This window comes from Bacillus rossius, chromosome 2 (assembly GCF_032445375.1).
Source record: "Bacillus rossius redtenbacheri isolate Brsri chromosome 2, Brsri_v3, whole genome shotgun sequence".
Classification (NCBI taxonomy): Eukaryota; Metazoa; Arthropoda; class Insecta; order Phasmatodea; family Bacillidae; genus Bacillus; species Bacillus rossius.
In genome coordinates this window covers 79,261,209-79,286,234 of record NC_086331.1, presented here as the reverse complement: position 1 = coordinate 79,286,234, position 25,026 = coordinate 79,261,209, and the positions used below count along the sequence as shown (strand labels likewise).

Here is a 25,026-nt window from a genome sequence, read left to right as displayed (position 1 = left end):
CATGATCACGGATAAACAATGAATGGCGGCGGCAGTATGAAAACCTAGATATTGTATGTAAGCTTTAAACTGTTATCAAGAACCAGTTGTAATTAAGAAACCATGTTTTTAGGGTACATTTTGGGACGTCTCTAGTACTTGAAAAACATATTTACTTTTCGTTCCCCAAAGTTGCGATGTCCAATGCTGGTTTAGTAATGTAAGCTATAAACTATTATTTTTCACAAACTAGTATTAATTAAGATACCATCCCTTCAAGGTAAATTTAGGGACGTGTGTGTGAAAACCATGTTTTCCATTTTTTTTCTTTACATTATAAAAAGCTGCAACGTCTGATAATTACCCAGTAACTTAACTATGCTTTTAATAACTGCAAGAGGGTTTTCGTTTTGAGCATCCATCACAAACTTTTTTGAATTGTGCAAATATTTTTTATCCTGCAGCCCAGCCTTAGGTTGACATCCGCAAAGTGGGTTTCTTTAGTAAAACTAGCAAAATAGTGATGTATATATGTTGCTTACAGTTTCATAGTTGTATGTGTACAAGTGATAGGGCCCATGTGGCAGCCGGGTGCTTAGCAGCTGGAGAAACCAAGCAATGCTTTCAGAAGTGATCAGTTGACCATGAACTGACAATGGACTTGTTGGCATTCCGTTTTAACTTGACTGTCACAACTAAACAATTTCAGTGTTTTTGTATTTATATAAATGCCAGTGTAAATGCTAACAAATGTCAACAATATAGATTATTAAGAATGATATACTGCATTTTTTAAGATTAGCAATTTTCTTTTTTGCAGATTGGTGATCAGATTATAGAAATTAATGGTATAAACACTAAAACAATGACTCATGCAGAAGCCATAGAAATTATTCGCAATGGTGGTCCTACAGTTAGGTTATTGGTTCGTCGAGGAGGTAAAGTTCCTCTTTCTCCTCAAATTGGAGGTAAGTGATGGTTGAAACATTAAAGGATGTAATTTATTCCTTAATTGCAAAATTTTATTTAATTTTAAAATTTGCTTTTTATTTCTTTGTTATATTAAAAGTGATCTTGGAAGATTTTTATGGTATACATTTGTCAAGTAATATAATCTGCTAAATAAAATTCAGTAAATGCATGTATCCATTCCCGCACCACACTACAACTTACGGCAGCGCCAGGCGGCAGCACCGCCCCGGTGTAGCAGAATACAGGGGACGAGCCGACAGCAGCACGAGACAACTGAGAGCGGCGAGAACGATGGCATAGCAGAGTGACGTCAGGCTCCTTTCTGGTTGTGGTTGGGTGGGGGGGGTTATTGATGTTGACCAGGGCTATGCCCTCACTAAGCCCTGCGTGTGTGTATGTTCGGCCGCCCGGCAGGAGGCGCTGTATTAGAGCCTGTGTTACGGCCTTATACCATTTATAATTCAGTCAAATTAATAAGAATGGTTTTCTTTTCCTATTTCTGTTTTTTTTTTTTCCAGGATAATTGTTTTTAGCAAATTATGAGGACAGTTCAACGATCAATGCCATGCGTACCCCTTTCGGCGCACACCCTCAGTTGAGCGGTGAAGACTACCCCTTTGAAAATAATGATCTTGATGAATAAATGTAATATGTAGAAATTAATACTAAATTAACATGTAATTTTTTAAGGGTTTAATCTTCTTATATATATTTGCGTTGCTATATTAATCATCTAACTGTAAATTCATCACTTCCTGCGGCCATGACACACTGGCCAATAGGCAGTCTCTTCCGTTCGCAATCTGGGGCAGGAAGCATCTCCGCACCTCATCGTTGCTCGTTGCTGTTCTGCTAACATCCACCGTCGTTAAGTATTTTGAAACTTTTTCTATTCATCTTCAAGGTCTACCCCGGCAGTAGACTGTTTTACCTAATTGTTTTAAGCTCGCCAGAGCATTTTAAATAGCACGACAATCTTTGTACTTTCGGGGCCAGGCCACATGGTGTCCTGGTCAGCATTTAAGCTGGACTACTTGGCGTTGGCAATATTAATTATTTTATATGTGACAACTCCTCATTGTGTGATTACTCAGAGTCTTGTCAATGTACGTGACGGCGCCAATAAAACTGAATAGTCACCCTGGCTTATTCGCATTTATCTCTCGACCACGAGCTTCCAAGTACAGAAAATAAGGTGTGTGAGGCACCTCAAGATTCCACTGGCAGTCGTCTTCGTCGATAACATAGTGTGCCCGCCGCTGAGAGCAGGCCGGTAAGTTCCAGTGTATCCCTGCGGGGGGAAATCGAGCCTAGCTCCCCACGGGCCACGTCACGGCCTAGGGACAGAGTCAATAGCCTGGTCCACGTTGTAGCGCCCAAGATCTCTCTTTATGACGACCAGAAAAAAAAAACCTTACAACACTACAAAAGATACACGTGAAATCACATTGAAACTTAAATAAGCAAAATAAAATAAGTAAAAATTATTTTCAAACTTTTTTTTTTTCCATTTTAAAGTTAACAAACCATCAGAAACATTATAACGCATTAAATAAGTGGAAGGTTTGTCCATAAAACATGCTGAAAATGCAAGAATACTTCTCAATAGAAAAATTAGCTGTTATTTACATAATGATAGAAAACCAAACCAAGTATCATTTCTGATTATAAAAACATAATGCATCTTTCATTAACTCATTTAGAAAGTGGGAAGGGCAGTACCCTGTTGTGCCATTCTAACTTTATGTGGGGTCAACATGCGGAAAGGAATGAAGTAATTAAGCTCGTTTGCATGATATTGAGCAAAAGAAAAATTACTTTAAATAGCCAGAGAGGTGCACTCACTGAGTGGTGGTTGTGTAAAAGGTAAAATAATTTTTGCAATTGTTTGTCTGGAATTTTCCTCTTTTGATGAAGCTTGATGGGATGCCAAAAATATTCAATTAATTGGTTGGGATCGAGCCCAATGGTTTCGGAGAAATCAGACAGTAGTCTTTCAACTGTGCGAGTTATTTTTCCATAAAAATGATACTCATACCCTTGAGTTATCGTTGTGGGAGGGTAAGCATGGGGTGATTTCAAAGTAGATTTAGTGGTTGTAGAGCTGAAAAATGATACATAGTTGAAGGGCTGACCTGTGGCACCTGTAACTGTATTAGAAAAGAGAAGGGCAGGCCAACTACTGGCTGCAGACTGGTTGCTGAGGGCATAGGGTTGATATTAGGTAAAGGTGAAACTTAAAGCGTTGCCGAGGGGGGTGGACTGAGCTCAGGGGTGACTTGCACCAATGGGAGAACAGAAAAAAAAACTGTTAAGAGTTATAACTAAGGGTAGTGGTGAAAGGAAAATGCATGGGAAGGTTGCATTGAATGGGATGTTGAAAGAGGTAGAAATAGGTGACATCAGTAACAGAATAAGTGGCAGGTGCCATGATGGGGGTGGAACTGAAAAGCATGGTGATGGAGGAGAGGGTAAAGGATAAAATGACTTAAGGGTTGAAATAGTGAAGGCTGAAGGCTGGAAGGGTGGAGCAAGGGATGACAATAAGGGTTTTAAGTGTGCATGATCTGAATGTCTGGCTGTTTTGCCTGAGGAGGAGAAACTACTGGTGGAAGTGGTTTTGTTTGTGCCACTGTAACCGTGGTTGTTTCGGGCATTTTACCTGGGGGGTGGAAATAATTTTTTGTTGAGCTGGGAGAGTGGTGTCCAGTAAAGTTAACCTGTTTCTCAACTTCGAAGACGAGGCATGAGCTTGTTGTAAACATTTTTCAATTTCTGTTTTATACACTCCATTTAGTTTGCCAAAAGCAAAGAGAGGTTCAAAAACAGTTTGCCAAAAGCAAAGAGAGGTTCAAAAACCTGTGTTAAAGGTAATTAAGTCTAGTAAGAATGCGTTGAATGTTGGCTTGACTTTTCTCATTTTCAATATTGTTGGTGAATGCAAGGATATCCTGGTACTTAGAAGAACAAATGTTAAATTCTTTGAGACCTCGAATGCTAAAGTATAAAGAGATGTTCGGATTATCTTGGCACAATCCCTTAATTGTTTCCTGAGTGCCTGAGCATCACCTGAGGAGTCATAAAAGAAGTTTGTGAACCAGTTCGTCCTTCAGAAAGTTCTCTGGTACACTTATTTTGAAGGAAGGTTATTTAACTTCAATAAAATTTAGTGAGATGCAAATAATAGGGAAATAGAATATAAACATGGCGTAAACACTGATACTTAAAAGCATTAAAACAAAAACATTCTTAGTGCTACAAAGTATTTATGTAAAATACTAAAATTATAGTATAATACAATAACTGGGACTACTGGCCTCGGGCAAGCTGGCTGAAGATGGGTTGAAAGGAATTGAGGGTGGAGGGGGGAAATACAGTTGGCATGTCTGTGGTCGGAAACAATGGCCACGCGGGAGAGAAGAGGTGGGGTAACCAAAGATTTCCGTTAGTAGCATGGATGGAGTTAAAAAAAACTTATGTCAAAGCATCAACGAAGCCAGAGTAACAATAAAAAATAGTATACATCTGTAAATCATAATAGAATTAACATTTAACCAGACTATTTCTAAGGACTTATGTAAACAAACCCTTAATCTACCATTAAAAGGAAATGGCTTATAGACAGAAAATTTGTGTAGCCACGGTTGCAGACGCAAACGCGAATACAAATTGCGTGAAACACCACGCGTGAAACAAAGTAAACTCTGCTTACAAGCGTGAGCATGGTAAATGTGTCATATATAAGCATTTTAAAGGCCAAAATTACAATAAGTTGTCCACAGAAGATTTAAAAGCTTCGTCTTGTGTGACATGAAGCTTACACAATACATACAAACAGCTATAGAAATGTTCAGATTAATTGTGCGCCTTTTAGATAAACAAGAAGTTGATGTAAAGGTAGAAACTTTAAGCCCACAACTGACTTTACATATACAACATTAAAGAAACATGGCTGCGGTTTGATAAATATTATTCACGCAATGACTCTTGTAACTACCATACATTATATACTTAGAGATAGGGAGGGAAAACATTATTGCAAAATAAAATTTAAAAAAGGAATGCACACTCACTCATTCACTACTGCATTTTAGTTGATCGTTAAGTTAAAAATAGGTATTACAGGATGTTTGAAAGAAATATAAAGATATGAAGCAAGTCTGGATGTTATTCATATTTAATGGTTAATAGCCATTTGTAATGTTTTTTTTTTTTTTTTTTTTTTTAGTAAACTTTAAGCAGAAAATGTAACAAAGATTAAGTTTGATTCTCCAAAAAAAAAAAAACTGTCCAGTGAACAATGTTTTCTTAATTAGTAGTTTACATAAGTTTGCTGATTACAATTGAGACAAATTTTGCAGGTGAGAGTGTTTAGGATGTTTTTTTAGACAATTTCTTGTCCAAAAGCTGTGATAGTTTGACCAAAACTAATCTCTGGCGTAAAACCATAAAATCATTCACATTCCTTTGAACGTAGCTGATACTGCACACCAAACGTCCGGGGAAGGGGGGGGGGGGGGGTAATTGTCGAGGAGCTGGACTTTAATCAGTGATTAGCACAGGCTTCTGTCAGTCGTGCATCTCCTGAGAACTGAAGAAAAAAGCACTTACATGGTAGTTTGGTGGGGAGACACAGGCATACAACTGAAATCCTGTGCCACTTATTTAGATTTCATGGCACAATTAAAAAAAAATTCTTTCCTAATGTTTTATAATTTGTACACTCTAGGCTATATTTTATTTTTTTTAGGGCATTTTAATATTTTGTGGGACCTTTAATTTAAATTTGTTTGGGCCTCAAACCTTACAGTTTTCTTCCTTACCACTATCAGTCAGCTGTTCACTTCCCACATTCCTTTTCCATGCGGTGCTAGGCAGTGTCTGTCCATTACCCATGCCTCTGGTCACGCATAGACAGGTGAGCATCTGCACTACCCATGCCTTCGGGCATGTCTTGTCTCTGGTGCAAGTACAGCCACGATTACACATCATGGCTGCACTTTGCATTTGTAGTGTTTTAACCAATTCATATTCATGCTCCTGAACACGCACGGTTTATACAGTGCTCTGTGTCCCGCTGAGCACAGCACATGCGCATGATTACAGCGTGCTGCTGTAGCACAGGTCTCACGGCACCAGCATTTTCCGCATATGCTCCGGCCCTTCCTCCCCCCTCCCACCATCCCTCTATTACCGAATCAAGCTTAGACGAAAACTATAAGAAACATCTAATTGTCATAGATGCCAGAACCTTGACATTCTATGGGCTTTTCCAAAGATACATAAGGACATTCCTTTTCGCCCAATAGTGAGTGCAATCGGCTCTCCTTTCCATGCACTAGCCAGATACTTGAATGGATTAATCCAACCTTTAGTACCCACTCCGGCTTCTCATGTCGGAAATTCCGCACATTTCATTTCTATTCTTAAACAACTTTCTCTTCAACCAATGGATCTCCTGGTCAGCTTTAATGTGGTTTCACTCTTCACCAGAGTGCTTGTCCCAGAAGTCCTTCAAATTCTCACACACCTGGGAGAAGACAATCTGAGCCGAGACATAGTGAAGCCCACAGAACACTGTGTTTCTTCGACCTTCTTCTCATTCAAGGGGCAGATCTACATGCAGCAGGAAGGCACTGCCATAGGCTCGCCTCTATCTCCCCTATTAGTTAATATTTTTTATGGCCAAATTTGAGGAGAAAGCAATAAGTACCAGCCAGCTCAAACCCAAGTGCTGGTCCAGATATGTTGATGACACCTTTGTTATTTGGAGCCATGGTAAAGATAAGCTACTGGAATTTCTAAAACACTTTAAACAGCATCCATCCGAACATACAATTCACCATGGAGGTGGAAGTAGAAGGAAAATTGCCTTTTCTGGATGTCTTGGTCACAAGAGGAGAGGATAATCACATCGGCCACAGTGTTTACTGAAAGTCAACCCACACAGACAGGTATTTACAGGCAAGTTCACACCATCCTCCATCTCAGAAGAGAACAGTCATCTTAACTTTGGTAAACAGAGCTCGAGCCATTTGTGAAGAAGACAATATTGTGGAAGAAATGAAACATCTTACAAGTGCTCTTCAAGCGAATGGTTATTCAAAGACAGAAATCAGGAAAGCCATGAAACCACCTCAGCAGCAAAAGAAAGAACATCTTCCTAATAAAGCCTTCATTCCTTATGTCAAAAGAATTTCTGACGAAGTGGCAAGAATTCTTAGGAAGCATGAAATTCATACAGTTCTCAAACCTATAAACAAGATGGAGGGGTCTCTGACATCGGTGAAAGACAAAACTCCTGACGAAAACCTAGCCGGTGTGTACAAGATTCCATGTTCCTGTAGCAGGGTATATATAGGACAAACTGGCAGATAAATAATCAAAAGGGTTAAACAACACATCAGTGACTACAAACATGAAAACCCATGATCAGCGATAGCAGAACACTCCATGGAAACCAGACACAGCATTGATTTTGACCAGTTCCACACCATATCCAACATCCAACAATACAAGAAAAGATACATTCGAGAATCAGTAGAAATATTAAAAAACCCAGCAAACATTAATAGAGAAGATGGCTACAAATTAAGCAAAACATGGAATCCACTCTTTAGAAATCCTCAAAACATAGCTCCACATACAACATCAGACAGATCGCCCCTGATTGGCAAAACAGCCCAGCCAACCAGAAGTAAGGAAGGCTCTTTTTGGCCCACAGCTGCAGCCAATCAGGAAGCACCTTCCCCTCAGGCGAGAGTATATAAAGGCAGGATAACTTGTAAGAACCTCAGTAGGTAACTGCTCCGTGATGAGGACGACTGCAGTGTTGACTGAAACATCTGTGAATTATTCGCCAAGGACACTGCTACAACCCAGGAGCCAAGCTACTTCAATCCTCGGATACTTAGCCCAGCTAACCATAACCTAACCTAGTATCCACTGATAAGTTAGTAGACTACAGAATACCACTGTGAATGAGTTAACAGTTGTCTGTTTTGATCCTAGGATTAAATATCAAATTACAGAAAAAAGTGTAAAATAGATTATGCTTGAATTATGGTAAACACACATAAGGTGGTATGAAAATAGCAAAAATAGCTATTAACAAAATCCTCTCTAATCTGAATGTTTTTCTATAACAATCTTTGCTCTAAATTCTGTTTTAGTTTTACACTTTACATAGAATTTTCTTTGATTTTTATTATTTGAGCATCAATAATGTGTAGTGTTTTTTTTTATTTCCAATTACAAATGCTTTTCTTTATAGCCGACCCCATGCATGTTTGCATTACAATTGCTATAATTATTTCAACCCTAATTATCAAAAACCTGTTCTTCAGTACTTATATCCCCCTTAAATTATCACCAAAAAACAGCCAATGAGCAGGGGCATAAGTTCTAGCAAGCAGTATCCAAAATGCTAATTTTTAATGGCTTTTATTTTGGGGGAAATGGGAGGTGGTGCACCTTGTCTTGCTAAACCTAACCTATACTTAGTGAACATTGTAGGTCCTGTTTTTTTTATGTTCTTAAAAATTTGTGACAATGTCGAATTAAAAACACTCATATTTTTACTTACGGTGTTTAGGTTAAAATAATGTATTATAAGTGCAAATGTAAGAACTTATAATAAGTGAGCAGCAAGATGATATTAATTCTGCTATCGTTTGCATACAGTGTTTTGCTGTGTATGGAAAATAATTAACAACAGAATATTACTATTTGAAATAGTAGGGTTTTTCTCAAAAAAATGTGCAGGACTAAGTACATGGCACCATATAACATGACAAACTGTATGCTGCACACACGTGAAAAAAGTAAACATTGAAGTAAATGTGCACATGTCGCAGCTGTAATTTTCTGGGTTGGCTAGCTAACTATTTAAAAATGTTTATGCAACTATAGCACCAATAAATATTGTAATATATATGGTGGTATATTTGTGAACTATCTCAGTAAACAATAGAATTCACAAGAATTAAGTGTGCTCTCTTTTAAGTTTACCTTACTTTGCTGTTAACATAATTTTAATTATTTATTTCAACTGAGAAATTTTTTATCCAACTCAGAGGATGGTTATACTTGCCAAAGTACTGCACTGAAACTATTAAATGTATTTGCTATTAAGTTACAAGTTTGATAGGGGAGGTTTTCCATATCTGTGAGAATGCTGACAAATGTAACAAAGCCACAAACACATCGCAAATGATTTTTTTAAGAATCTTATTTCCTGCCAATACAATATTATTGAGAAATTTGGAATACGTCTGTCGTGCAAACAGTGTTTATGATTGTATTTGTCCATACAGAAAGGGCTTAAGTCAATAATGTAGCAAGATTGAGTTTGGTCTCTAAAAAAAATATATTCTGCAGGTTAATTCACTTTTTTGGTCCAAATCTCATAATGTCATGTAAGTATAAAATATAATTTTTAATTTGGTTTTCACCAATGTCATTTAGAAATTTTTTTTCTAAATGAAACATTCAGTACTGTTACTGTTACGAACAAGCGAGACCAGACCACGATGCCAGGTTCGGAGCTGGCTGGCGGCCCTGCACGGCCACGTGCGGTCCACTGACGTAAGGCATGCCACGTGTGCCTGGCCAAATTACAAGGGTCATCACTCCCCGCGCATCGTCCTGCCTTGATGCCGTTTTCTATCGCTGAGCGGCCTTTGGAATTCCGCGGGCTACCGCGCAGAGTGACGATAATGGATGCCACCCTTTTCGACTGTTCGGGCGTTGGGTCGGCCCGGGATAATGCGACTCGTCACAGCCGCTCTCGTCAGTTCAAGAAGGATGCCCAGGTACTTGAGCAGCGACACCAGCCTCCACGATAGTTTTTGGCGACGGAGTTCCGAGACTATGAGTGCCGTGAGAGTTCAGCAACGAGTTCCGCGTGAGGCCACGACATGTCCCGCGACAGAGTGTGCCGTGTGAGTGCCATGACGAGTTCCGTGACAGTGCGGCATGAGTTCTGAGCAAGTTCTACGACAGTTCTGAGCGGATTCCGAGAGAAGGGAAGTGTGACATCGACAAAGAGGGTGAGAGACCCCCCTTGAGAGTGGCGCAACACGGAGTTCCACTGGATCGTGAGAGTGCAGCGAATGAGTGGCGCTAGACTCTATGTGTGGACAGGCGCGAGGTAAGGGGCAAACTACTGTTGAGCCTAGCTCCAGTGAGTAGTACGAACTGCAGAACTTGACAGACATTGAGTGACTGAGGACAAATATTTTTAAGTACAATTATTTATTATTAATGTAAATACCTATTATTAATTAATAAAACTGTAATGAAACGTAATTGGACTATCTCTTACAAACCCAGTTCTCCTCACATTATAAATCGTAACAATATGAACCAGTTCATTTACCACCATAATTATTATGTTTTATGTTTACTATTTAGTGTAAAAAAAATTTTTAATGTATTATTTTGTAAATTTTACAGATACTATCAGCTCTTCACCAGGAAACTTAAATTTGCAATTAAAGTCGATTTTGAGACCTGGAAGTTCACTAGCGCAAGCAAATGGCCCAGTTAGACACAACTCACCATGCGAAACAGGCTACTGGGACAGTCACAGCTGACACCATCCTTAGCTTTCTATTACTAAGGTAAGTTGCTGGTATCTAGCTTGTTTGTTCAGCTTATTGCAGACTTTCCTAGCAAATAATGCTGCTTTTCCTTTATTTCTTATGTCAAGGGTGTATATGTAACTCTTATTAGAAATTTTGTAACAATTGGTTTGTTAAACATATCAATATTATCATTTAAAATACTTAATTTTTAGCTTCTTCCCCCCCCCCCCTCCCCAAATATATCCATTCCAAACTACTAACAAAAACAGAAAAGTCAATTTTTACTGTAAAACCTCATTGATCCCATTTTGTTTGGATCTCAATTCTTACAGCATTAAAGGTTTGTTTGTGTGTGATTCATTATATAGTTAAAGGAGCTGGCAATGATAAAATTGAGTAGGCTAATAGTAGCAGTGCAAATCCGAGTTTTATGTGATGCATTGTTCTCGAGGTATGAGCAGCATGTGAAATATGAGAAGCCACAGCTCGTGACGTCACAGGTGGCCCAGAGCTCATCTCGCCTGCGTCTAGTTTGCCGTGTGCATCATTCGTCATTTCCTCTCTTATGCACCTTTTCTTCATGAGTTCTTGTGATGAAGTAATTAGTAACTTACCAATGATATAAAATTTCGCTTAATATTGCAGTTTAGGTGCTGTGATTTTGCTGCAAAAGTAGCGCTTTACATGATAAACTATTATTCCATAAGTTTCCATTCTGCAAAAAATAAATAGTTCCCAATAAATGATAGTTGATTGAAATAAACAGAGGTTTATTTGTACCAACAAATATAAAAGGATTTGTTAACTTTCATTTCAGTAGAACTTCTTTTTATTAGAAGTACGCATACCTACTTTGTTAAATAACACAGTTGTTCCCAGTCCTAAACTGAAAGGCGAACCATTCACAGAAACAAATACAAGAACTGGAAGTTCATATACAAAGGTAAAATAAGCTAATGAAGAAAAATGCTTGTTTGTCTGCTTTAGATTCTTGTATTGTGGGTTTTGATTACAGTGGATGAACAAAATTACACTACACAAATACATGCAGTATATCTGAAAGCCTAGCGAAAGTTGAATTTATTCTTGAACCGAGACAACAAATAATAGTTCTATTAGTTTTTTTTCTTCGTAACAGCTATAAACCTCTAAGAATTTGCAACATACTAGCTTACCTAAAGGAACCAATAGGTTACACCACTGCACATTACAAGTAATCTACCTTGTAATGTTGACAAACATGGAAGTCATGTTTTAATACGCGACTGCAAAGAAGCTATAAATCTGGGAATCAGAAAACTTGATTAGCTTGATCTTAAAAAATTGTCTTATAAACTTTATTGCTCAATAACTGGTACAAAAGTATTTATGTTATAGGTACACTTACTAAAATTGTTCGACATTCATGATAACTTGTTTATGTTTTTTACAACTTGGGTGGCCATTGTATAACCACTGTACAAACTGTAGGGAAAATACTCAGTTACAGTTACAAGGAACGTAAGGACGCAAACACAAGCGCTTTACGAGCCGCCCTACAAGTGGCATGGTACACATCCCACCTAACTTCGATGGTTATAGCTAAACTTAAAGAGTTTGGTAGTTCCAAGCCTCCTAAGGATAAAGGCTGCTATACAACTCAAGGCTATTAAAAATTATGAATTAGACAAAAGAATACAAAGGGCATAGCCACAATCTAGGTCTATAAATTTCAAGTACTATACAAGAGGTTATATATTGCGCGAAAACGCTTCACTCAGAGAATACATAAAAAAAAAGCTCCAAGTACTCAATATTCCAAAAGACTATTGACAAGACAAGACTCAGGCAAAACAGGGGGTAGCAAAGAGGAACAGAACCCATGGAAAGAAACCCCGTAAAATTACAATACAAGGTTTGGTGGTAAAACAGACTCCGAACTGAGTTTCGTCATGGCTTGAAAACAAAGCTTAAGAACTAACTTATGTCGGCTCGCAGGCCAGGAACTGCAATAAAGCTAAACTGAATTTGGAGGTTGGGAGGCCAAAATGTAATTTTGAAAAATCAAAGAAAATAAAGAATAATTACATTTAATTTAAGAGTACATCCACCATGAACTACGCTTACAATCAAATTACAAATATACTTCTGCCATGACTCACCACCATATTGATCCGCGCACCACTCAGCTACTAACTCGGAGGCATAATAGACTAGAGCACAGGCGAGACTCAGTAAACAAGCATATTTAAGCCCTATACTAGCTTGTGTGTGCATGCGTGGAAACTAGGGTGTGGATGGCAGGAGCTTGATTTCAGAGGAGTTACTTGCGTGGGGGGGGGGGTGGGACATTAGAAGAAGGCAGGGACGCCACCTAGAACACTCTTTCACTTCTTCAATGTCTCTGCCTAGTGCAAATTTAGAAAATAAATATTAATAATTTAGAATATAATACCTTCCCTTTATTCAAGATAGTTTCATTGTTTTACAAGCCTCTTAGATACCTTACGCCTACTGTACTGCTAATGAAATAATTTTATCTTATGCTGGAGTCACAATGCCACGAGGGGCCCGACATGTCCCGATATGTGACTTTTAAAAACAAGTTTGCATACTTCAACAAAATACAATTTGTCCAGAAATTGTTTCAAAATGGTGTAAATTATTATTTTTTTATATCATACACAGGCAATCCTTTTGGACAATGTCAATTACGTTTGTTTCTTTTTCATTGCTTCCTATATCTACATGAATAGTATAGATCTGTGCGAACTGCTTGCTGCAGCTCCGAAATGTACCATCTATGAAAGAGTGGCGTTGAGTTCTGAGGCACTCTCTCCCCTTGTCACCAGCTAAAGAAATGATTCTGTCTTCTCTCCCGTTATTTGTTAAAAGGAAGTTACTGCCATCGCTCATCTTTAAACCTCCTTCTGATAACACAACATCCTGACGTTCAGTAGGTTCTGCTAATGACCCATGTGCCTGGTATTTATGTCGGTAAAGAGTCCACTTAACTGACGATGCATGTGGTAATTCAGTCACGAATTTGTATCCTTTATCGTGTAAAGTGCCCAATTCGTCAAGAGTACACTTTTTCCACGGTAACACACTCTTCTCGTACTATTTTCTTGGCTCTAAAGACATATTTCATCACGTCAAGTTTAGCAATGTCTGGAATACATTCGTGATCTGACACATTTAAAACTTCCGTATTTCTACTAACTAATCTTCCCTTGCAGTTTTTAGTCCTTTCTTGCAAGCAAACCCACGTTACAGCACCATCAGCATTGACACGCTTCTTTCGGTAGGCATGTCCACCATAAAGCACTGCAGGTTTCCTTTTCTCCGTTTCAATAACTTCCATCACAATGTTGTAGTGTGTCAACAAAGAAAGAGCAGCGTAGACTGACTGATTGATAAACAGTTTTCACGCTTGGTGTGCAGGAGGGGGCTGACGGTGCGAGGGGGAGGGGACAGGGTTGTAGTGCGTCAAAAAACCAACAACAGGTGTACATGTCTGCAATTGTCACTGACTGTATACAAATGGTAAAGTTTTGCGAGTCAGTGGCCGGAATTGTCGCGAATTTTCCCTTTTCCGGAATTGTCTGTGGTCGGAATTGTCGCACAACCGTCTCTGCCCATCGCTTGTCATCCGCATTCGCTCACCAAGGGGTCACTCACCCTCTTAATTTCACTGCCTTGTAGGCTAGTGTCACCCTTTATGTACCCCTCAGCCCCTTTCTGGAATGGTCTCGTATATAAATACAGGTCATCATTAATAGCAGCACGAACAACTGGAAATTTTGAACTACTAGAAATGGCTCCTATAAAACCCCGTCTTTGGACCTGGTATTCAACGAGGAATTTTATTAAGATACTACTCATCTTGTTAAAATTCACTAAACAGTTAATACTATAAAGTTTCCGCGCACATTGCAGAAGTTATACTTTTATGGTATTACTATAATGTTAACCTGAAACATTTTAAAATGCATATTATTATAACAGTAATTACATGTTTGTATATTTATTTTTGCTTAAACAACTGAAATCAGTCTATAAATACTTCCTACAATCAAACCTTAACCTTATTGAGTTGATTCAATATGATTATTATATTATTAAAAAAGGTAAAAAAAATTTCTCATTGATGAAATTTGAACCACATCCTTTCAGGTTAACATGCATGCTCTCTACCACTTGTAACATAGCATGATTTCTTCCCCCTGCTACTAATATTTGAAATGGGAATGTGGTGTGTTAATTATTTTTTTAATGTTGCATAATTAATTTATACTCATGTGTCTTCTATTATGCATAGGCATTTAAGGTATTTTATTTGTGCTTAAATATTAATTATTATTAATTTGGGTTAGGTTTTATATAAATCTATCTGAATGTAAGATGTTATATTATTTTTTTCTATAATATGTTTGGTCAATTAAATTTAACATGTGTATTAATTATGTTTGTCAAATTTTAAAGCATATTATGGGCAGTAAGACTGTAACATTCTAGAAGGTTTAAAAAGAAAGGGAGGCACAGGCGCGACACTCAGTTGCTAATAATTTTTTTTTCCCTCAAATTGGTGGAAAACCCAGCTTGTAAGCGCATGACTGCGCAGCAATGAACTAGATCTTTCGCTGGGTGCTGCCTCGCCAGCTGATCAGAGCGAGCCTTGAGGTGGTGTGATGTGTCTTTCAGACTTTTCAGAGAAAAATATTTTTCCATTATTTCTCCTTATATGGTCACGTACTTCATTATGTATTGTGATTGGTCAGTTTAAACGGGGTAGTCTCCCCTTTGTTGTCACCTTAGTAAGAGAATGCAACTTTTTTGTTCAGTTACTTATCGTTCAATCTTCGCTGCATGCGGCTGCGTCATCGGCAGCTTACAAAAATTAAGTAAACTTTCGAATAGCTAACCATACGCCTGCTGGTCAGAGCCAGGCCCCAAAAGTTTTTTTTTTTAATTTTGCTTCTATTAATTACTTTACTTTACTTTGACCCCAGGCGTCGGCATTGGCCCATGGTGAGATGTCTTCTGCGGGTTATCGGTACCTTTGGCTTTAAGCTTTGAGTAAACGAAAGTGACTGTCTTTTTTTTTATTGAGGGATGAGCATATATTCCAAGGCATTTTCACTATCATTGTGTTTGAATTGGCACAACAATACATTTGGTATGTATCCCAATGTTCACGAAAGTGACTATATGGGTTTATGTTGCTACACGTAGGTCTGCCATCTTTGCGTCACATTTTTAAAATTTATCAGATATTTTAATTAAGTCAAGATAAAAATTACAGATATTATCCCTATTATGTACTATGAGTACAATCTAAGTGAAGGCAAGGTTGACATTTTTTAGTTTGGTTTTTATATTTAATTAATTCATATTTTATTTAATGTTTTTGTGTTGAAATTTATATTATTATCCATTTTTGTATGACTCTGCCTAAATTTGTCCAAATATAAACTGTAATAAAATTAAAATATTGATATTTGTATTTGTCTTTACGATTATACTTATTTAGGATAAATAACTCATGAATACATTTAATAAATGTCTTTGATTACCAAGTAAATGTTAAGAATAAATAAAACCTATAAAATTATTACAAGAGAATTTTTCAAATAATGTATGGATATAATGTAAAATAACTCTACAAACAACTAATATATTAAGTTGCAGATACACATTAAGCATTTCTCTCATTTATTATTACAAACTGTTGTATGAAATGGCGGACATGTTCTGTAGGTCAATCTCACTTATGATGTGGTAAAATAGCTGATCAATCTAGTGTTCCTGAACTGGATTACCCAATATAGGTTGAGACATCACAGAGTTAATCTTTAAAAAAAACTTTTTTAGTCATGATTAGTGGGGCAAAATTTTAGAAATTAACTTTATTCTCTAAACTACACTTGGCCAAACTGTAAAAATTTAATAATGATTTTCTTACTTTAAGTTTAGGATTTTTTTTCCCATGAGTCTAATAGATCTCTAATGAGAGCTGTGGTTGAAGAAAACACACGGCTTAGATCAGCAGTAGTGGACAGTTTAGAAACATCCTATTACTATTTGTGATTCTTCTTGGTAAGAGGGGGGGGGGGGGGGAGAATGTATGTAACCCCTGCAGTACGACTTCAGCTACAGACTAATGCCAGCTTCTGCCACATGTCATCTGTCAAGGCTACCTGACCAACGAGCAAAATGTTGGGGTTATCTCCCAGTTAGGTGGGTGCCTTAGGAAAAACATTTGAAGAATTGTTATCCCTCAGTTATATAAAAAGCAATAAAACCAAAGAAAAATCCCAAATAAAATACAACCAAGAAACCAGTAAAAATCTTGGTTATTCTATATTCATTTGTTCTTTCCAATCTGCACACAGGTGAGAACATTGAAAACTAAGACAATATAGGTGAACATAGGTGGCTTTTCTTTGAGAAATTGCCATGTACACGTTTGTTGTCTTTGTTGTGTCATCTGTAGCTGTTTACGTGTTCACAGAGTTTTTTCCTCATTGGTTCATTATATTACATGTGCTGAGTTTTTTATTTTAATTTTTCATATAGTCTCAATTATTCGTGCTAAATTCTGTTTTTGTGTGTTCATATAATATTACAGCTAATTTTTTTGCTTTTTACACATTTTCATATATTTTCTAACCACTTTTTTTTCAACTTCCAAATGTTTTATAATTATGAATGTCCATACTTTTTTATTATTTAAACTGGAATTACTATACAGGTTATGGTAATTTTTAGTTTCATTATTATTAAACATATAATTTTCTTGTAAATATTTTATTACACTGACCTTACTGTGTTCCATGTAGAGGTATTGAATGTATACACCTTCGTGATTAGGTGTTTTATTAATTTTAATGTTATGGGGTATTGGTATCTCTATGTATTACATATTATACTTACAAAAAAAATACTACTTAGATATGAAAAAGATGTAAATAGGAGCTAACAGTTGCCCTATATTCTGCAATACATACTGATGCACTTTTGTTTTCTTGCTTAGTTTTAATATATTTGAGATTAAAGTTGCACTGTCAAAATTGTCTTTGTCCATTGCAGCATGGTATATAGTGTTGCAGCTTAAATTTTTGTTGATATTGACCTACCCATTAGTTGTATCTACATTGACAGTGATAATTTTATTCAGAACATTTGAACCAGTGACATAGACCATTTATTTATTAAAATAATTTTAAAAATTTTACAAGTGAGTGGTGAAAGTTGCTTGTATATTCTGTATAGTGAAATGAGTAATACCCAATTAATGCATTTAGAGGTCCAAAAATTGTGTCAATAATGTAAAACTGGAAATTATTCAAGTATTTTATCTCATAATGATTATCATTTATCCTTGGAAAAACAGCCATGATAGGGATGGAATAAATATTGTGAAGTGAAATTATTACATTATGTTTTTTTTTTCTGAGCTGATTTCACTCAACATTATATATTTTAATATTTATTTGAAATGAATTACACAGCCTGAATTAGTATTTGACATAAATTACTCAGCCATATATGTATAAGATGTCACAGGATCATTGTGATAGGGATCACGAAACTGAAAACAACTTTTGTCTGAGAACGGATATTCGGAGACACTAAGCGTAGTCGCATGCGCCTGGAAAAAACATCTTATGCCCTATTTATTTCAAGTTTTCGTGGAGAATTACTAATCTTTCAACATGTTCACTTGTTATTTTGTTATTGACAATATTGCCAGCTCTGGAGAAAACACGTTCACTAGAACCTCCATTGCTGTATTTTTCTTTTCTTTTTAAAAAGAATGACTAATCTCATTTTATGCTCTAGGATGTATTATGGTGCTGAAATCACACCTGGGTCTTCTTTGCCACTTCTGTCTTGAATGCCAAATTTAGAAACCACACATTTTTATTTCATAAAATTTACAGTAAACAGTTATGTTCACTTTTGAATCAAAGTCTCACTTTCCATCATTTACTTTTGATCATACATGACCAACTGAAAAAACTTAAAACTGCTTGGATGTTTCTGATAATCAAACAGAAAATTATGGCCAGAGAATTTGAAACCAAGGGGGTCTTTAGGTTTTTTTTTTGTTAAAAACCTAGTTGGTATCATTTAGAATGTCATGTGTTTGGCAACATTGTTCATTGCTGTTTTTGTAAAGTTCCTTTCCAAACATAACCTAACGATACATTAAAAATATTTACATTCGTCAAAAGTAAAAATAAATTAATTTAAAATATGTTTTTGATCACAATTATAACTTCATGGAGTTTTTTTTATTACTACAACATTTATCAACAAGTGTGTTGAATTTACATTTGAAACATTGTCTGTATGGTAGGTAGGGTCAGGTGGGGTAATTGGGAACAAAATTGGATGGTTTTACCTTCTCGTTAACACCAGGACCATGCAAACCACGTTAACACCTTTTTTTATGCATACACTTGTTAATACACATCTTATTTAACTTTCCTACATGTCTAATATAGAATTCGGTTTTTTCTGATGGCATAATTTTTCATGTTCACAATTACCCCAAAAATTCCCAATTACCCCATAGGGTAGGGGGTAATTGGGAACGGTTACTTTTTCACCTAGGGCTATTAAATGAATCAAAATCCTCATTAAGAATGATTTTAAAGCCTGTTATGTCTCTAACCAACTTAGAACAATTTAGCTCTTTGTTCACAATTACCCCAAGTAATGTTCACAATTACCCCAACTCATCTACTCATCAAGAGGTTACGACAAACTTGACTGCGAAAACGGGAAAATTATGCACACTTTGATGGGAACCAATAAGTTACAATAATTTTCAACAGAATATTTATTGGGTATAAAAAAAAGTAACATGAAAGTAATGTGCAAAGAAAAAACGAAATGTTTGTAAAACTAGGATATTCTGAGGAACACATAACCAACTCTTCAAATTACATTAAATTATCAAACATAATTTTACATTTCCTTTACACTGACACGACCGTTGAAGTTGTACAGTTTTTTCTACCTTCTGTAATGCATGATGGGGTAGGCAAAACAGCTTTCACTTGCTCCATGTTGACGGAGGATTTGTAGTTCTCTATCAACGTGAACTTAGATTTGGATCCATCAGTACTTTTTAGGCCAGTAACCTCCAACTTTCCAGCTACTACTGCATCCACTCTACAGACGTAACAGAAATGGGTTTTCTTCCTGAGACCTCCCTTTAAGTCCACAAGCACGTACATGGATGGAACTATTTCTGAAGCAGTTGGTGCCAAGTAGGTAACTTCTTCTAGTATTTCGTTCTCCATATTCTCACGAAATGCATCTAAATCATCATCACTATTGTATTCACCATAGTTGATGATCTCTTCGGTCTCTTTCTCATCTTCAGTTTCGTTGTTATTAATATTATGGGTTTTGTGTCTCTTGTCTGGTGCATTACCTTTCTTGACTGGTTCTTTAGTTTTTTCAGTAGTTGATCTCTTGGTTGTTTTTTTATGCTCAGCTTCTTTGAGTCTTTTCAACACATCTTCAGAAGTTAAAACTTCCCCGTAGGTGTGGTGTTTCAGCCGAGTCACTGCTTTTTTTATGGGGCTTCCAGATGAGGTTGAGGCTGCAATGGTTTTGGTGATGCTTTTAGATAATATGTCTATCAAGTCTACATTAAGAGTTTTGGTTCCACTGGCCTCATTTATATCAGCATCTTTTTTCTTCAAACTTAAATACAAGACACCAAACGACATTTCATCGGTAGGGAAGATTTCCCCAATGAAATAAGGAATGTTGCATTTCATGTACAATTGGTAAAGAAGGGTTTTCAATATTCTCTATTGTTTCTTGGGCTAATTTAAGTTGTTTCTTGAAGCGCTCAAAATCGTCAGGTTCGAAAAGGTCTTTGGGAATTTTGTCTTGGTTCAAAGAAAAGAGTACAGTAGATACAAATCCACTTACAATGTTTTTGTTTGAAATAGAACCCCAAACTTTCCCCAGAAGCTCAGTAAATTGATCTTTCTTCAACCAACTAGGCCCTTTACCCATTTGAGTTTTTCCGTGGTCAACAAGCACTTTTTCCCAAGCTTTTTAAGAGGACAAAACAGTATTTGGCTGTAGGTGGTCTGTTACATGGCTGGGGAATTTGACTAACTGCACATTCTTCTCGATAGCTAACTGAATTATTCTCACACTTATGTGACTCACATGGCCATCAAAAAGTAACACAGCAGTTTCATCATCCAGTTCATTTTCCTTTCGAGTTTTTTCGACATGTGGGATGAACAAACAGGAAAACCACTGAAAAAAGGTGGCTTCCTCCATCCAGCCATTCGAAGTTGCGGCGTACATAGTGCCTGGGAACTGTTTTTCAGAAACCCAACGTGGTTGCACCGAGATACCTTTAAAAACTATTAGAGGAGGGAGGCAGTCCCCATTTGCTGCAACACAGGCAAGCACTGTGGTTGATTCTCACCCTGATCCATCTGACACTCTATTAAGGGCTTGGCCTTTGGCACCGATTGCTCTAAGCCGTGATGGATCAGAGAGAAAGACACTTTCATCAGCATTGAACACTAAACATGCAGTAACTTCTCGCGCAGAATGTTCATCATACAACGACTTTAAAGATGCAAAGAAATCATAGACAACAAAAGGGTCTCTGGCTTTCTTTCTAGCCTTTTGCAGATGTTCGGGTTTTTTTTTTGTGAAATCTTAGGGTTGCGACGCATGAATGCTTGATACCAATCCTCACCCGGTTTCCATTCCAGTCGTTTGAATGTACTGCTGCACAAGCTCTTTAAGCTCTGCTTTATCACAAGGATAACCCATTTGTGCCCTTGCTATCAAAACCTTTGCAAGAGTTTCTTCTACCTCTTTGGGCAAGTCAGTAGGTCTTCCTGCCCCCAATTTACTAACATCGGTATTCTTGCCTTTGATGCGGTTGAAAAGAACTGTTTTGGGAACAGCAGCAGCAAGGTACGTCAATTTGCCGTTGAGAATATCATTTACAGCTTGGGTCACATCTTGGATGGTTTAAGAGGGTGGAGCCTTCTTCCTAACGTACGTTCTTGGCATCCTTTCGGTCACTGCAACAGTCATTTTATCAAAACACTTTATTATTGTAGCAAAAACAATGTCTTTATTAATTTTAAGATGTGAAAAAAAAGTATGAAATATTGTTCTCAATTACCCCTAAGATAAAACTCTCAGGGGTAATTGAGAATATGCACAAAGATGGTAGTAAAAAAATAACTAAGCCACAAGCACAACAAATTACTATTAATTGATCTAATAAGCAACAATTAATACAGTGAAGGACACTTACATGTGAAATCCGCAGTCACTAGGCGCTATTAAATGACGGACGTAAAATTCATTTTCAAAACATTGTTGCACTGTTTATAACCTTACCATAGCACTGTCAGCTAAAGACTGGAAAAAAGAGGGAACTCGTTCTACCACTTCATAGAGATATTGAACTAATAGTTTACACAGCTCTTTGGTTCTCCAAACCCTCACGTCAGCGCTAGTGGCGCCTGTTCCAATTTACCCCTGATTCCCAATTACCCCACCTGACCCTACATCATAATATTTTCCTATTGCTGGGTTGCAAAAAAGTAAACTGTTTCCAGCAGTTGGTGGAATAAAAAAAAAGTGAGACTAAAGCAAGATTACATGATGTCATAATATCAAGTTGTGAACAGTTGATAGGCCATTTTAATGATGGTTCTGAATTAAATCATATATATATATACATATGTATGTAGTTATCCTCATTTTGGAGTGGTAGCCATTTTTTTTCCCCCAAGTTTTTAAATCTCCTCCCTGTACAAAATTATTAGATTCTGTTACTGCAAATTTCTATATTATACTATCATAATTTTTGTTATGCTGTTCTGAGCACAGTTGTGTGCATTTTGGATCATTTTTGGCCTCTAACACCAAATTTTGAATCTTTTTCTGAAATATTTGTCACTTTTGAGATTACAAATGAGATAATTTTAGATTTATTGTTACTACACCGGCAGCATTACCATTAATTTTTATTTATTTTTTTTTTTTTTCCAGGTCTGTTCGTCTTGTCTCACCAGGAGTACCAGAATGCTTATATTATGTTTTCATAAGCTGTTTGTTTGCCACATCGTTTATTTACAGAGTGCAAAAGGTTATTTTATTTAATTTGGAGATAATTTCTTTTAATGCACAGGATATTTCATTCTTTTTAAACCAATACCATTAGATGAAGCAGATCCCTTGACATGGATACTCTTAATTTTAAAAAAGTTACAAAATTTTGTCTATTTGTTCAACAAGAGCACTCAATCAAAGTTAGTGCAACTTAAATTGTGGCAAATATTTCTGTCAAACTTTTGTTCAGTCTTATTTTGTACTGTAATTTTAACTAGGAATCACCTGTGTGAGAAAACAGTTGTGAAGAACTTTGAACTGAATATTAAACTAATATAAAAAAGTTCACATATATGTGAAGTGAAGCCACTTATGTTTTTGTAAACTGAGTTTATTTGATCATTTAATAGATGTTAAATTGTTTCTGCATGTTAAGGGAGACTTAGGTATTAGGAGAATCCAAAGATTAATTTTATTGAAAGCAAATAAACTGCAAAGAATGTTTCAAATAGGTTTTATTTTTTCCCCCTAAATAATATGTACTTTTGCTTGCAAAAGTAGCTTTGTTGTGTTTCTGAACTAACAGACAGTTTCTACTTGCACTCATATTTTACTTTGCGAATTATTCTTTCGTGAGTTTTAAGTAAGTTCAAACCATAATGTATATGTATATAAAAAATTGAAATTTACTGTGGAGAACATATTTAAGCTTGTATGTTATGTACTAAAATTTCGTAAGTATAGGTTTTTTTATTAACTAGTATCACCTTTGTACATAAATATAAATTTTGTTTTGTGTAGGTCACATTTTGCAGTCACACATTAGCTCAATATTAAGAAGTACAATAGAATATTTTTTTTTAAAACTTGTATTAATAATCCAGTGTATTATTTATTATATTGTATATATTTTACACAGGAAAGAAATTTTGATGTAAAGTAAGAAGGAGGTGAAATTTATGTATGTTGTAATATATTGTTTAATTGCCCATGGACAATATTAAAATAACTGTGAAATATATGTAAGTGCAATCTTTTTATTTTTGTAGTATTTTATTTCTGAATTCAATAAGACAGAAAAAATATATAATTCAATTAATACTCCAAGTTTGTGTACTTTTGATTAAATATAATCTTTAGTATCATGCACTTATACAATTCCCCAGAGAATGAACTGTGGTAAATATTTATTTCTTTAAAGATAGATATTTATGCTTTACATGATGATTAAAGTTTGTTATAAAATGGAAGTTTACTATGTTACAACTTGTACTGCCTGAAAATTTTAGAATATTTGCTCTATGTTTATGCTGTATATGTTTTTATTTTCTTTAACTGAGTTTTCAATGACATTAAGATGTGCATGCTAAACGTTTACGACTTATATGTAACCATTTGTTAATTTTTTTATGTTTTTAGTGAGTGCTATTAAGATCTAGTATTTTTAGTGAATATTTTCTTTTTGTTGGCCTTATTTTGTGTACTATATAGTCATCATGAAAACATTGGTGTTGTAACCAAGTTGTTTTTAAACATGGTTTAAACTTCGGTTTTTTCTATGCAGTGCCAGTTCTGAGGTACAGTAGAAGCCTGATAACATGGTTCAATATACCATGGATTTTAATGTACAATATATAGGATTTTGTCACTTGATAAAAAATATACACAAGTGGTGATAGAACTTTTTTTGTCACTGGCAAGGGTTCCTCTTTGTTTTAGCAAGTGCTCTCCTTCTGAGATGTCATCTATCTGGTTGGAGGATAGTCGTGTCTCTGGCCAGGTGGAAAACAGGACTGTCTACAAGCCAGCAAGATTAGTAGTTTATGGCTGTAACTTGTTTCTGTCTGTTCTTATTGTTCATTGCAGAGACGTAAAGCTTAGCTGAAAATAATCTACATAGTGTTTCCGAAGAACACAGACAATCCTGGGCAGAATATCCTTACAAGAAACTATGACCCCCATATTTACAAATTTTTCCTTTAAGTGATTATCAAGTATTTTTGCACACTTAAAAATCAAATTTTAAAACTTTTTTATATAAGGAACTATGTGCAGATAAGAAAAATCAGTGAATAAGTTTTATTTTAACATATACACCTGTTGAGGCATATGCAGCATGAAGCAAACATATTAACTTCCCCCCTCCCTCACACGTGCGCATACGCGCGCACACACACAAACACACACACACACAAGTCTGATTTTGGCCCGAAAACATTGGCTGCAGGTTCATCACAACAAAATAGATCAAAAACATTGAAACTACTCATTGTCTAAAGTGTGTAAAGTTGTATATGTCTTAGAAGTTGGAGCTGAACAACATTTTTACTACAAATAAAAGAGTATATGTTTTTAGGATATAACACTTAAACATCTGGAT

General features: G+C 36.2%; 1 protein-coding gene across 11 annotated transcripts in view; it reads left to right on the top strand.

Moving 5' to 3' along the window:
* The window catches only part of LOC134529396 (membrane-associated guanylate kinase, WW and PDZ domain-containing protein 1), a 356,729-nt gene extending 332,402 nt beyond the window's left edge, over positions 1-24,327 (top strand). For all 11 annotated transcript variants that reach the window (XM_063363421.1, XM_063363420.1, XM_063363424.1 and 8 more), the window contains 3 exons: positions 800-947; positions 10,408-10,574; positions 22,587-24,327. In XM_063363421.1, coding sequence (XP_063219491.1) covers positions 800-947; positions 10,408-10,547 — 288 coding nt within the window. In that variant the 3' untranslated portion in view covers positions 10,548-10,574; positions 22,587-24,327. The remainder of the gene's footprint in view (positions 1-799; positions 948-10,407; positions 10,575-22,586) is intronic.
* The last annotated feature ends 699 nt before the right edge of the window (positions 24,328-25,026 follow it).